Source organism: Notechis scutatus, chromosome 10 (assembly GCF_049901735.1).
Source record: "Notechis scutatus isolate UNSWTSFEM ecotype Mainland chromosome 10, rNotScu1.2, whole genome shotgun sequence".
NCBI lineage: Eukaryota > Metazoa > Chordata > Lepidosauria > Squamata > Elapidae > Notechis > Notechis scutatus.
Genome location: NC_142018.1, coordinates 21519191 through 21532534, shown reverse-complemented (window position 1 = coordinate 21532534; position 13344 = coordinate 21519191). Strand labels below are relative to the sequence as shown.

Here is a 13344-nt window from a genome sequence, read left to right as displayed (position 1 = left end):
GACCTTTTTGGAAGTGGGCATTTTCAATTTTGTATTCCCCTGAATTAGGCCCGTTGATCCCCTATGCAACCCAATTGTGGGACTGTAATTAAGGGCTTGTTTACAGATGCCAGACAGATAGGAGGTGGCAGTGTCTATGTTGGGATATAACCATTCTGTGCATCAACTAATTTCCCTTCCTGTTGCCTAATGTTTTTCTTGAACTGTGAGGGGTGTAATGAATCAGTTCAGGAGCCCCAAAGGTACTTTCACCCGTCCCTTCAGAGAAATCCATAATCCTTCAGATTAAAGAACTCTTTTCAGAAGTTTATAACACCAGTAAAACAGAAAAAGTCTGCAAAAATCATTCTTACACTCTTTTGTAATATTAGTTCTTTATTATTGGACATTGCAAGACCAAAAGGGGAAAGAACAAAATTTGCACATCTGTAAAATAACCATGGATAGTGAAAGGGAACCTGTTTATTTCTTGCAAGTTTTAGAGACCCAGAAGGTGCTTGAACAAGAGTGCCAAATCCAGAACAAATGCATGAAAAGGCCAGAACACTTTGGAGAAAGGCTGCCTCTTTGTAGCAAAATTTGCAAGTTCTTGACAAAACCATCTGGATAAAGAACAAACAAGGACTCCAGCTTGGAACAGCGTATACTAAAACAGCAAAACACTCCATAGGCATTTTATAGAGCTGTTTTGGGTGTCACAATCCCTATTAATTGCCCACTTCGTTGCCTTGAATTTTGGGCTGGAGGGTGTTACTTGGATACAAGACAATTTAAAACCTGCTGGAAGAAACAATCGCCCAGAAAGGAATGAGGGACAGAATAGCCAATGGGCAGCTACTTTGAGCAGGCTATCTTTAACACCAGGATATTGGGAAGAAAATGACCCAACAGTGCCACCCAGCTGCCTTATAGGTGTCTGATAAGTTTCACCTAGAAAGAATACAAGGCTACGGGTGGGTTTAATTCAAACGAAGGACCACAACTTTAAACCAATTGGTACCAGGGTCAGGTTTTGAGAGGCCAATATTTACCACAGTCAAGTCTACCATTCCGATCCTTTGGCCAGAGCACTGCCAAGATCAAACAACGCTGGGTTTTGCCACATGGTTGTCCTGCCCCGGAGTGGTTGCCATCCAAGGGAAAGATCCTGTCCCACGATCTGTAAAGTGCATGCATTTCATTTCAATCGCGAGCACACCCGACTTCTCACCCATTTGGAGCCCTGGAGACGCATGGGGCAATCGATGCTCCTGAAGACGAGACATTCAACTTCTCTACATCTTGAGCTGCTAATTTTGAAATTGGATTACATTCTTGTGGAGAAAAAAAATCAAGCTTGGAGCGAACACGTATTGAGCTGAAGGGAACTTCTAGCGCTCTGCCTCCCACCCCCAAATATTACAAGGTGGGTAATTTTGGAAGAAGTCTGGTGATCACAGACAATTGGATTGGGGAAAAAATGTAGCACAGTGGAAAAACCAGTTGAGCGTGTTCAGTTGCTCAAACCGGAACCCTACGGGCAATCTGCCTTTATCCTGTTTTTAAAAGCACCTACGATGAGTGGGAGCCAAATCAAAAGGCACGATCAAAAAAATGAAATCAAATCATTACAAGACACAATCCCAAACCTTGCACATGCTGCTAAAGCACTTTCCCCCTCCCTAGCTCGGTCTCCCCCAGCCGCCTGTCACCTTGATGATGATATAAATGAAGAGCTTGATGACAGAAGTGAACGGGTTACAGCTGTCATGAATCAGTCCTGTGTCCTGGTTGGCCTAAGGCCCAGCCATTGTGACTTCTCAAAAAGCATACAGGTTTTCATTATTTCTGAGCATTTCAGGGAACCTGCAGTCAATGCCTAACTGATAAATCAAGTCCATACCCCTTTGGCAAAATGTTGGCTAAATTCCTACTTGTAAAAGATTAATCTTGACTGGCTCTGCTGGCCAGATATTCCACACACAGAGCACTAATAAACGAGATGCAGAAATTACCACGTCGTGTCAAGGACTCAGCTGAGAGCTTCAGGGAGGGCAGCAAAGCAGGCAAGCCCCCTGCAACCATTTTGCTGTGGGGCAAAAGAATACAACATACCCATTTCTGTGCTTCTCTAGTCCATTCAAACCTCCACCTGCATTTGGTAACACAGATTTTGATAATTCAGAAGTGAGTTTAACCATAGTGCTTTAATGAAAGGTAAAATGCATTATTTCACTGCGTAATTTTAGCAGTAACTTTCATAGTTTGCCAATTCACAATTTTAGTTGTGACCAGTGTTCAAAAGTCCTTTTAATATATTTTTAATATATTCATGTATGTGTGCATGCGCGAGTGCGTATACACAGGCGCACACACACATTACTATAAAGCCTGGAAGGTCAATATAAATACTGCTCCAGAAATTTAAAAAAAAAAAAAGTTTATATCCAGCTCCAATATTACAGCTCAGTGTCCTATTTTTAGAATTGTCTATAAAAAAAAACTCGTTTAGCGGTGCAGAGGTTCAAGTTTTCGCAACTTCAGTGATGTGCTGGATGACAAAGCATCCTGGCTGGAGGAAGAGTGGACAGTGTCTGGGGACTGGAATAACACTCTGCCCCGGTGATTAAATACATAAAAGGATGGATGGTTCCTTAATGTGTCAAATGTCCTAAAACAAAAAAGAAAACGGGAGAGACTGGAATTAACATCGACTGAGAACAGCTATTGTAATTGGCAAGCAATCGTTTCAGAGAGAATTTTAGACATTGGATAGAAACAAATATGGGCACACTTAAATCTTACCTGTCTCTTCTCCTGAAATATAAAACATTACTGCCATACACCAAGCAGCAGAGGGGAAAAAATGGGGGATCGCTGCTAAGCTACAAAATTTGGACCAAGAACCAGAGATGGTGGCTTCTCCATCGATGGAAGGTTCTTAAGAGGCTGGAGAACCACGGCTTAATTGGCTTGCTTGCATACTGCAGAGGGCTGGAGCTGATGACCCCTTCCCTCTCCACAATCCTACAACTGATTTCCCCATGCCCTCTGTCAGCCGTGACAAGCCCTGACGCTTACCGTGCAGAACTGGCCTTGCTTCAAGATTTGTACAAACTTGTTAGCTGAGGCTTGCTATTAATTGCGATACAGCATGTTAATTCCCCAAACTTCTGCTGGCTGTGACTCCATCCCTAGCTGAGGCCATCGGCCTCAAACTTTCTCCAAAAGGGCCTAAGATGGCAGTGTGTACTTGGCAAATGAGCCTTTTTGCTTCATCCGTTCTGAGAACCTAGCTTGTAAATGAAGCTGAGCCAGGCGGATGGGTTAGTGGAAAAGGGGAGAAAAACGACAGCACGAGTCTCGCTCCCAATGTCCTAAATTCTATTAATCGGAAGAACAGAATAGTAATAGAAGTAGCCCTGCATCCAAGGAAGGCTTTCTGGTTTAAAGTCTCATACCATCCAGTCAAAATGTCACCCTTTTTTGTTAAGTGACCTGTGTTTATTCTTCAACTCCACCGCCCCTTTCCCACCAAACTGAGCAACCTTTAAGTCAGCTCACTCCTGTTAATAGTCTTTCCCTCCAACATGCACTTCTCACATGTGCCCACTGGATTCCACGGTTAATTTTCTCCCTGCAATATAGCTCCCATAACTAATTCCCCTGGCAGGGCTATTCTGAGGGAGGGAGAAGTATGAAGAGGAGGCCCCATATGATCCTCCTCCTCTCTCCGAGGAAGATGCTAAGCAGAGCCTTGTACCTCCCCTGGCATTCATTGTTGGCATCTGGTCAACAACACTCTTGTTTTCCCTTTTGAGCTGAAGAGTGAGAGTCCACTCCTACCTGGCCTGAAATAGCACGACAACAACCAATTAGAGTAGTAGTACTCGAGGAAAAAGAAAGGGACATACTTATTTTTTAGCTCTGAAGTAGCATCCATGTCTTTAAACTCTCCTGCAATATGCACAATCCCGTAACAGGTAACTGCAAAGGCCAGCAGAGTTTGGAGAACAATCTATAAACAGACAAAAAACGACAGCTGAGTGTTTTCAGAAAGCCTCTCCACCCGTAATTTGGTTTGTGCCGAGGCTTCCATATTCAAGGCACTTCTCCTTTTTGAGCTCAAATGTAGCCAGGTTAGAAAAGGAAGCACAGTAGACCAAGATCTGCATTGAGACCCCCTTATGCTGTGTGCAAACATGAGAAAAAGTAAAACTCTTCTTTGCTGCAATTAAGCATTAATTACATAGATTTCTAGGACAAAGGCATCAGAAGGTTTGCAACATGTGAGTACTCCTGACCAGTTCTATATCTATCTATCTATCTGTCTATCATGTATATATGTATGTATGTATGTATCTATCTATCTATCTATCTATCTATCTATCTATCTATCTATCTATCTATCTATCTATCTATCTATCTATCTATCTATCTATCATCTATCTAAACGCGAGAAAAAAGCAAGGAGAAAGAATGCAATGAGGGCAGGATCAGTAGGCGGAAGATACGCCAGCCAAATGCCAGAAGAATCAGGCTGTTTATTCTGGGAGTTGAACCAGAGTAAAATACCAACTGGAGGCAACAAGGAATTCCTAGAGGGATGTTTTCAAGAGAGACAAAAGTGCCAAATTTGGATGGTTTGATTCCTGCCACCGAGACCACATGCTACAATTTGGCTAGCCTACCAACGTGCAAAGAAAACCAAGAGCCAGCAGTTCAAATGCAGCTCAGGCCTTGAGCTCAGTTCACTTCCTCCTTTGCAATTCAACTACAGGGAACTTAACAATGTTCATTTAGTGACTGAAGTTACAACGGCCCCGGGAAAAAAACGGTCATTTTTTCAGACTTATGTCCCCATGATTTACATTGAGATGCTTGACATCTGCTATTTGTAACGGTTGCAGCATCCCACGTGATCCCCTTTTGCGACCTTCTGACAAGTGAAGTCCATGGGGAAGCCAGCTTCACTTAATGACCATGTTACTAATTTAAGAACTACAGGGATTGGCTCAACAAACAGGGACGAGAAAAGTCGTAAGACGGGACAAAACTCCCTTAACAAACGTCTCATTTAACAACACAAACTGCGGGCTCAACTGCAGTCGTAAGTTGAGGACTCTCCCCTTACTCCGGAGTCCAATGTGCCACTCTGGGAGCCTGCGCCCTAGACGGAAAGCAGGCGGCCACTTACGTCTATAGGCAACGTCTCATCTTCCTTCTCTGTTAGTCTCATATAGGAACGATCTGTGGGAAACACAAGAAGGCAAAGTTTCCATCTTTGTCCCAGCCCCCAAAACGGGACGGGGGAGGAGAGGGAGGAGCAGGATGGGGAATGCAGTGGGAGAAGCACATTTAAAATATGGGTCGAGGGCTGGAGAGAGAAGTCCTGAAAGCCCAGGACCTTCAGGCAGAATGTCAAGGAAGCCAAGACAGATTGGGTTGCCCCCCCCCCCTCTGTCAGAAATGGTGGAGGGTCTCCTGCTTGGGTGGGCTGGGGGTTGGGGGTCGGACTAGGTGACCTATAAGGCCCCTTCCAACTCTGTTAATTTCTAATTCATGCCCCCTTTGCAAACAGAATTCCCCTGCAGGGAACAACACCGCCCCCTCAAATTCTCTCTTGCAATATTGAGCGCTGCAATAAGGGAAGCCTCAGGAGGCGCCCCCCACCCCATTTGTCTTCCTGGCCTGATTGGGGGGCAGCCCTTCCTTCCCCTCCCCCACCAGACCTTGACCCCCCTCTCTCCCCTTTCTCCCCCTGGATTCAGCAGACCCCCCCTCGCGAGGAACGAGCCTTTACACCAGGGGTCTCCAACCTTGGCCACTTTAAGCCTGGAGGACTTCAACTCCCAGAATTCCCCAGCCAGCAAAGCTGGCTGGGGAATTCTGGGAGTTGAAGTCCTCCAGGCTTAAAGTGGCCAAGGTTGGAGACCCCTGCTTTACACCACCTCCGAGGCCTACAACTCCCATCGCCCTGGGCCGGCTCCCGGGACTACAGCTCCCACCCTCCTAGGCACCTCTCCTGCTCGTGAGAAGCTGCGGGCGGACGCGGGTCCCCGGCTCTTCCTTCCCCTCAGGCCCAACCGCCCCGGGGCCCTCTCCTCCCTTCTGCCCCACGGCGGAGAGGGTGGGGGAGAGGCGGGGGAAGAAGCCCCCTCCCTCCCCCCTTCCCACGCGCGTCACTCACGCTGCGCGGCGGAGAAGGCCGCGTGGGCCAGGGCGAAGAGCCCGAGCCCGACCAGCCCTTTCCAGAGAGAGGCGGCCGCCATCATCCGCCTCTCCTCCTCCTCCTCCTCCTCCTGCTCCCTCAGCCGCCGAGGGCGCCGCGTTGCGCATGCGCGGCTCGGGAGAAGCCCAGCGCGCGAGTGAGAGCCAGCGGAGGAGGAGGGGCCTCCGGCGTCGCGTCGCACGGCGCGCCGCGATGACGTCGCTCGGTGCGCGCGCGGGGCGGGGCGGTGGAGAGGAGCGGGGCGAAGCCGTGTAGGCGGGGCGGCGGGCGCTCGGCCGGGGATGATGGGCACCGCGGTCCCGCTGAGGCGCTGAACCGGGTCGCTGAGGGGTGGCCTCGAAGCGGAGCCATGGCGGCGCTGCTGCTGCTGCTGGTGGGCCTGGATCCGGGCCCCGGGGCGGGTGGGCGTCGTCCGGGCGGCGGCCTGGAGGAAGAGCTGGTGGCCGAGAAGGCGGCGGAGGCCAGTCACCGGCAGGACAGCGCCAACCTGCTGGTCTTCATCCTCCTGCTGACCCTCACCATCCTCACCATCTGGCTCTTCAAGCACCGCCGCGCCCGCTTCCTGCACGAGACCGGGCTGGCCATGATCTATGGTGAGCCGCCCCAGAGCCCATCATCCCCTGCCGCCGGCGCCCCCACCCCTCGCAGGACCCTGCCTGGCTGCCCCCCCCCCCCCACCCAGCCAAAGCCACCCTGGGATGAACCCCCGTTTGCTGAGTGGGGGTGGTGGTGTCACAGGCGTTGGTGGGGGGGGAATCAGCAAAAGGGGGAGGGGGAGGTTTGGGGTGGTCTCCCCCAGTGACCCCCCCCCCACCTCAGAGAGAGAATTTGGGGGGGGTCCAGAAGGGTTGGACCCTGCTTAGTTGGGAAAAGGGGGGGCTGAACCCCGACCTGGCATCACTAACGTTGCTAGTGTGGGAATCATTAAATACAGCTCGTCCTCGACTTACAACGCTTCATTTAGTGAGCCTTCAAAGTTACGACGGCACTGAAAAAAGTGATTTATGTCGATGTTTCACACAACCATGGCACCATCCCCATGGTCCCTTGATCAAAATCCAGACACTTGGCAACTGACTCACATTTATGGCAGTTGCAGGGTCCTGGAGTCACGTGATCAGAATGTTCTTTCTGGGCCAACTCAAAGCTCAAACTGCCCAAGGAGCTGCTGGTCCAGTTCTACAGAGGAATGATTGAGTCTGTCATCTGCACCTCTATAACTATCTGGTTCGGTTCTGCAACCCAACAGCACAAACACAGACTCCAGAGAGTAATTAGGACTGCAGAAAAAAAAAAAATTACTACCAACCTGCCTTCCATCGAGGCCCTGGATACTGCAGGAGTCAAAAAGAGGGCTGTGAAAATATCTACAGACCCCTCACATCCTGAACATAAACTGTTTCAACTCCCACCCTCAAAGTGACGTTATAGAGCACTGCACACCAGAACAACTAGATAGTTTTTTCCCTAATGCCATCACTGCTAAACAATTCCCTCCACACTGTCCAACTATTTACAAAGTCTGCATTACTATTACTATTAATCTTCTCATCACTCCTTATCACCCACCCCTCCCAATTGTGACTGTAGGACTATAACTTTGTCACTTGTATCCTTACGATTTATATTGACTGTTTCCTAGTATGATTTGATTGCTTATTGTACCCCATGACTATCATTAAGTTTTGTACCTTATGATTCTTGACTCTTGATGAATGTAGCTTTTTTTTTCTGTATACTGAGAGCATTTGCACCAAGACAAATTCCTTGTGTGTCCAATCACACTTGGCCAATAAAAGAAATATAAAAAAGGAATTATATCAGTTCGTGCAACCTTCTGACAAGGTCAGTGGAGAAGCCAGATTCACGTAACAACTGTGTTACTAACTTAACAACGGCAGTGGTTCATTTAGCAAGTGTGGCAAGAAAGGTCGTAAAATGAGGCAATGTTCACTCAATAGATGCCTCATTTAGCAACAGAAAGTTTGTCTCAATTGAGGTCATAAGTCAAGGACCCCCCCCCCAGCATAGCAGATCCCTGTAATACAGGTACACATCTTGGATTTTTATCTGCAACGTGTCCTGACAAATCTTTTAGAAGTTGCTCAAGAGATCTGCTGCCATTTCTTCTTAGTTGATCTCAGGAAGAGTGTTGGGAAACCTACTGAGCTGAAAAGCTTCAGTGGAAACCCACCGATTGCTCAACGGACATTAACGGAAAAGTTTCAAGTTTAAATTTATCGGCTGCTCCTGTCAGACTGACGGACGAGAACATGCCTATTTTAAGTGGCTTTGCAGTTGTAGTAATAGATTTTTTTTTCAATGTTGGTGGGTTGGGTTAGATGATCTCTCAGGATCCTTCATATCTTTATGGTCTGATTTGTGCATCATAGTTCACCTGGGGGCTTGAATCTTCTACACTGTCTTCTCATTGCTGCCATTCTGCCATTTTTTTAAACAACATCTAGGAAACAGTGCTGGCATGTCGTTCACAAGCAGTGTAATTCTGAGCTATTTTGCTGAGGCCTTGCATGATTTGAGGGGTTGAATTTATTCCTTTCAGGCACCATTTGATTCTTCTGTTTCACCCCGGTTTTGCTGGAGGAGTTCTTCCTGACAGTCGGTGAAAGGAGGGTGCTAGGAAATGCATAGACCTGAACTCTGAACCTCTCAGGATTGCTCTGGAATTCCAGCACACCTGAAGTCCTCTGTGTTTCTTGCAGGAGTCCTGGTGGGGGTCATCCTTCGATACGGCATCCACATTCCCAGCGATATCAACAACGTGACTCTGAGCTGCCCGATGCAAACGAGCCCAGCTACTTTGCTGGTCAACCTCAGTGGGAAGTTTTATGAGTATACCCTGAAGGGAGAAATCAGTTCCCACGAACTCAATAATGTTCAAGATAATGAGATGCTGCGGAAGGTAAACTCTTAATGCTTTCCACTTCCACTTTTCCCACCGTTTTAGATCAAACGTTCTAAGAAAACACGTTTGAAATTCTGTCGTAGCTTTGCCCCAGGTTTCTAAAGGAGTCTGGGGGGAAAACAATGTAGTTTTTGAAGGCACCTCTGCTGCCGTTTCTCTGGGCTGGTTGCTGTTCCTTAAACTTCTCAGCTTTGCCTATTCAAGAAATCCCTTAATTTAAGTCCAAATGTGAATTGCTGGGATGCAGCTTGCCACTTTGGGTGGGTCTGGCCTTTGGGAGAGGCAAATCGGCACCAAATTGTGTGAGGTCAGCCATTTATAATTATTCAAAAGTCCTAAAGAGGCAAACTCACCCTAGACCTGTCCTTCCATGGCCAAATAAAAGGTGCTTCCTTCACCTATTCATCAGATCGTGCAAAACGTAATCACCATACTGGTAGTAACATCGGTTGAATCCCATCTCTGGTGTGGCGGGGGGCATACTACATTATTCTGATGTGTTGTGCATCACAGACTCAGTGACTGCCAACCCAGGCTGTACTGTTTCGATTCTGGAAATTTCATGGGTGTGAACTCAACTAATGCCTCCCGTTTGTGCATTTGAAAATTCTGGGATGCCGAACTGTTGGGGTGAAACAAGGTTCTTCAAACTTGGCGGTTCTTGTTTTGAGCGAAAATGCACTTCACCAAACCCATAAGTTTTACTCTGTACCCATTGGTTGGGTCCCTTGTGATGCTTTGATTCTCTCTTTTAATACCCTACAGGTAACTTTTGATCCTGAAGTCTTTTTCAACATTTTGCTCCCTCCAATCATATTTTACGCTGGATATAGCTTAAAACGGGTAGGTGTTTGTTCCTTCTAACCCTCTTTCAAATCACCCAGGGTAGCAACAACACTTGTTGAGAAGAACGTAAAGCAAGCATCACCCACCTGATCTATTGTCTTTGAGGACAACTTCAGTCTGTTTTGGATGGAGTCAGCTCATTTTCTCTTGGATTTAATGCCTTAAGATTCTACTTTGCAACAATAATTGAAACAGGAGGAATAATCTTTTATATAAACAATTTTTCTATCCATTGTACAGGACCTGTACAATGTATGCAAGAGAAAATAAATCCTTGAAGCAAAATCTATCCTTTGCAATCCAAACCTTGGATTGCCCTCTCTTATACCTAGCTTTTCAGTGCAATAATAATACAACCAGAACAGAATTTCTGCCAGAAAGATAAAATTGGATAATAAAAAAATAGTATGCTGTGAAATATTATTTTTTCCAGGCCAAAGGTGCCCCGATCTTTCCAAAATCAGTCATTTGTAACCAGACACGAAGTGCCTACAGGAGGGGCTATCGGTCCTAACGTGGATTTTTGTCCACCCATGTTAGGGGGAAAAAATGAGTAATTGTATGCTTGTAAAACATCTTAGCTGGAAAGGCATTTTAAGTGCTGGAGAGATAAGCCAAGCATATTGTGCTATTATTTGCTCTTTGCCTGAAATAATTGTATGTTTAGGGAGGGTTCAGTGGGACTTTGAGAAAAAAAAATTGCTATGTCATTCTAGCTCAATCATTCCTAGCATTTAAAGTAACCAAAGTCTCTCTCTCTCTCTCCCCTTTTTTTTTTTCAAGCGTCACTTCTTCCGAAACCTTGGATCCATTTTAGCATATGCATTTTTTGGAACAGCAATTTCCTGTTTTGTGATAGGGTGAGAATTCCTGCTTCTAAAAATGTTCCCTGTTTACATCTTTTGCATATTACCTAATCAGCAGTGCTTCCTGAGCAGCTGCCATGCCAGAGGTTAAAACCATGACAACAATAAGGCAATTAAAACAGCCTAAATCACAACAAAACGAGCAAGAGCTTCAAGGCGCAAGGCCTCAAGTTGCATTTTTAAACACGAGAAGCTGAAAAATTCCAGGCTGGTTTGGGTGTGCTGAGAAACAAACCCAGTTTTCAGAGTTCTGTGATTCCCCTTCTGATCCGTTGTGCCCATGATAAGTTTTTGTTCCATGGGAGAAAATTTAACATATTAATGAACTATGGTTGGTTCATCTTCATTGTGTCGGTTTGACCCAATCACTAAACCACTTGGAAGTTGGCCCATCTAGGTTTTTTTTTAAAGCAGAGATTTGTCAAACGGTATAAGGTTTCCTGCTTGAGCAGGAGTTGGACTAGAAGACCTCCAAGGTCCCTTCCAACTCAGGTAAAGGTAAAGGTTCCCCTTGCACGTATGTCATTTTTGGCTCTAGGGGGCAGTGCTCATCTCTCTTACAAAGCCAAAGAGCCAGCACTGTCCGAAGGTGTTTCCGTGGTCATGTGGCCGGTCCCTATTTTTCTACTTGCATTTTTTATATGCTTTCGAGCTGCTAGGTTGGCAGAAGTTGGGACGAGTAACGGGAGCTCCCTCCGTTACACAGCGCTAGGGATTTGAACCGCCGAACTGCCGACCTTTCTGATCGACAAGCTCAGCGTCTTAGCCACGGAGCCACCGCATCCCTCCAACTCTGCTATTCTGCATGAAAACTTTATATTGAAGATTAAAGTGTGTCTGGATTTAGTTGTTGTGTGTGATATGATGGCCGGAGAGAATGTGAAAGTTTAACTCCTCCCAGCTGCATCTGGGGAAGGAGAGACGAACACCTGGGCCCAGCAGAAGCCTGTTAGTTAGGATTGGAGGCCATATGTGCTTCCCAGAAGCTCGTAGGCTGCCAAGGGTGGGTGCAGGAAAGAGTGAGGTGCACAAGGCTGCCCCCGTCTCAATAAATGAAGAATACAGCCAGTCCTCGACTTACAACAGTTCACTTAGTGACCGTTCAAAGTTGCAACAGCACTGAAATACTTAATGACAACTTTCCACACTTATGCCATTTGCAGCATCCCCATGGCCACGTGATTTGCTTTTGGATGCTTGACAACCGGTTCGTACTTATGATGGGTGGCACGCAATCCCCTTTTGCAACCTCCTGGCAAAGCTGGATTCCTGTCATGCTCCTGTCAGAATCTGATTTGGAGGGGGAGGCCGAACAGCTGACAGGGAGTGGGAATGTGGCTCCGTTGGCTGTGGAAGAAACTGGGGAAGGGCAAAGTCCGGCTGGGCAGAGCAGGGGAGAGGTAGAGCAAGGGAGAAGGAGTTCAGAGGAAGACCCAGGCCCACTCCCTCTTCATCCTAGGGCACACAGGGAAGAACGGAGAAGGGAGCAACATGGGTTGCGTGGCTTACGGGGGAGGAAAGGGCCCTGATTCCCCCACTTAGCAGCAGAAATTTGGGAGTTTGGTTGCGGGCGTAGATCTAGGGCTGTCTGTGATGAGGTTCTGCTTGCCAGGGTGATCGCAATGCCAACTCTCGTGCGTTCCACAGGTCCATCATGTACGGCTGTGTTGCGCTGATGAAAGTGATGGGGCAGCTTGGGGGAGACTTCTACTTTACCGACTGCCTGCTTTTTGGTGCCATCGCCTCCGCTACGGATCCTGGTAGGTTGTAAGGAGGGAACCAGGGACCCTCCTCAAAATAATGCCAGCTGGGAACAGAGTGGATTTTTCTTTTTTTTTATATATTTTTTATTTCTTTCAATACATCTTTAAGTGAACAGTGTGGTTCCAGGTTTTTTTTTTGTTTTACATTTTAAATCAAACATGATCATAATTACACATATATAACTTTCTTGTCTAATTTCATATCATTACAAGTGGATTTTTCTTGTTTTGGCCTCCTTGTGCCCTGCAAATGTGGAGGTACCATTCTGGAATAGAGCAAGATCCATCTTTGCTGGATCAGATCAGGTGGAGTTTTGGATGCCCACCGAAAGCCCAGCAAGCCGACGTTAGTAATCTTGGGGTTCAAGCAGAGTCTGGTTTATTTCACAAGAGGGGGAAAAAAGTTGTGAGAGAATTGTATGCCTGTGTCTGAGTTTCTTGAAAAGAAACAATAAGCAATAGCACTTAGACTTATATACCGCTTTATAATGCTTTGCAGCCCTCTAAGTGATTTACAGAGTCAGCCTCTTGCTCCCCCAACAATCTGGGCCCTCATTTTAACCACCTCGGAAGGAGGGAAGGCTGAGTCAACCTTGAGCCGACCAGGATCAAACTGCTGGCAGTGGGCAGAGTTAGCAAAAGCACTTAGACTTATGTGCTTTCCAGTCCTTTTTTAAGCAGTTTACAGTCGGCCTCTTGCTCCCCCAACAATCTGGGCCCTCATTTTACCCA

At 46.8% G+C, this 13344-nt stretch overlaps 2 protein-coding genes across 3 annotated transcripts in view; one reads left to right on the top strand and one right to left on the bottom strand.

Moving 5' to 3' along the window:
• Window positions 1–357: 357 nt before the first annotated feature.
• MMGT1 (membrane magnesium transporter 1) lies at window positions 358–6406 on the bottom strand. The gene is made up of 4 exons (XM_087971927.1): window positions 6170–6406; window positions 5177–5229; window positions 3894–3997; window positions 358–2650 (listed from the first exon to the last, which is right to left on the bottom strand). Exons 1-4 carry the CDS (start codon window positions 6252–6254, stop codon window positions 2488–2490), a joined length of 405 nt encoding a protein of 134 aa, XP_087828053.1. The 5' UTR covers window positions 6255–6406; the 3' UTR covers window positions 358–2487.
• SLC9A6 (solute carrier family 9 member A6) overlaps window positions 6398–13344 on the top strand; it is a 23660-nt gene continuing 16713 nt past the window's right edge. Inside the window, exons 1-5 of one of the 2 annotated variants that reach the window (XM_026685335.2) lie at window positions 6398–6804; window positions 8935–9134; window positions 9903–9980; window positions 10767–10843; window positions 12497–12609. In XM_026685335.2, coding sequence (XP_026541120.2) covers window positions 6561–6804; window positions 8935–9134; window positions 9903–9980; window positions 10767–10843; window positions 12497–12609 — 712 coding nt within the window. In that variant the 5' untranslated portion in view covers window positions 6398–6560. The remainder of the gene's footprint in view (window positions 6805–8934; window positions 9135–9902; window positions 9981–10766; window positions 10844–12496; window positions 12610–13344) is intronic. The other variant, XM_087971911.1, reaches the window with a different exon arrangement.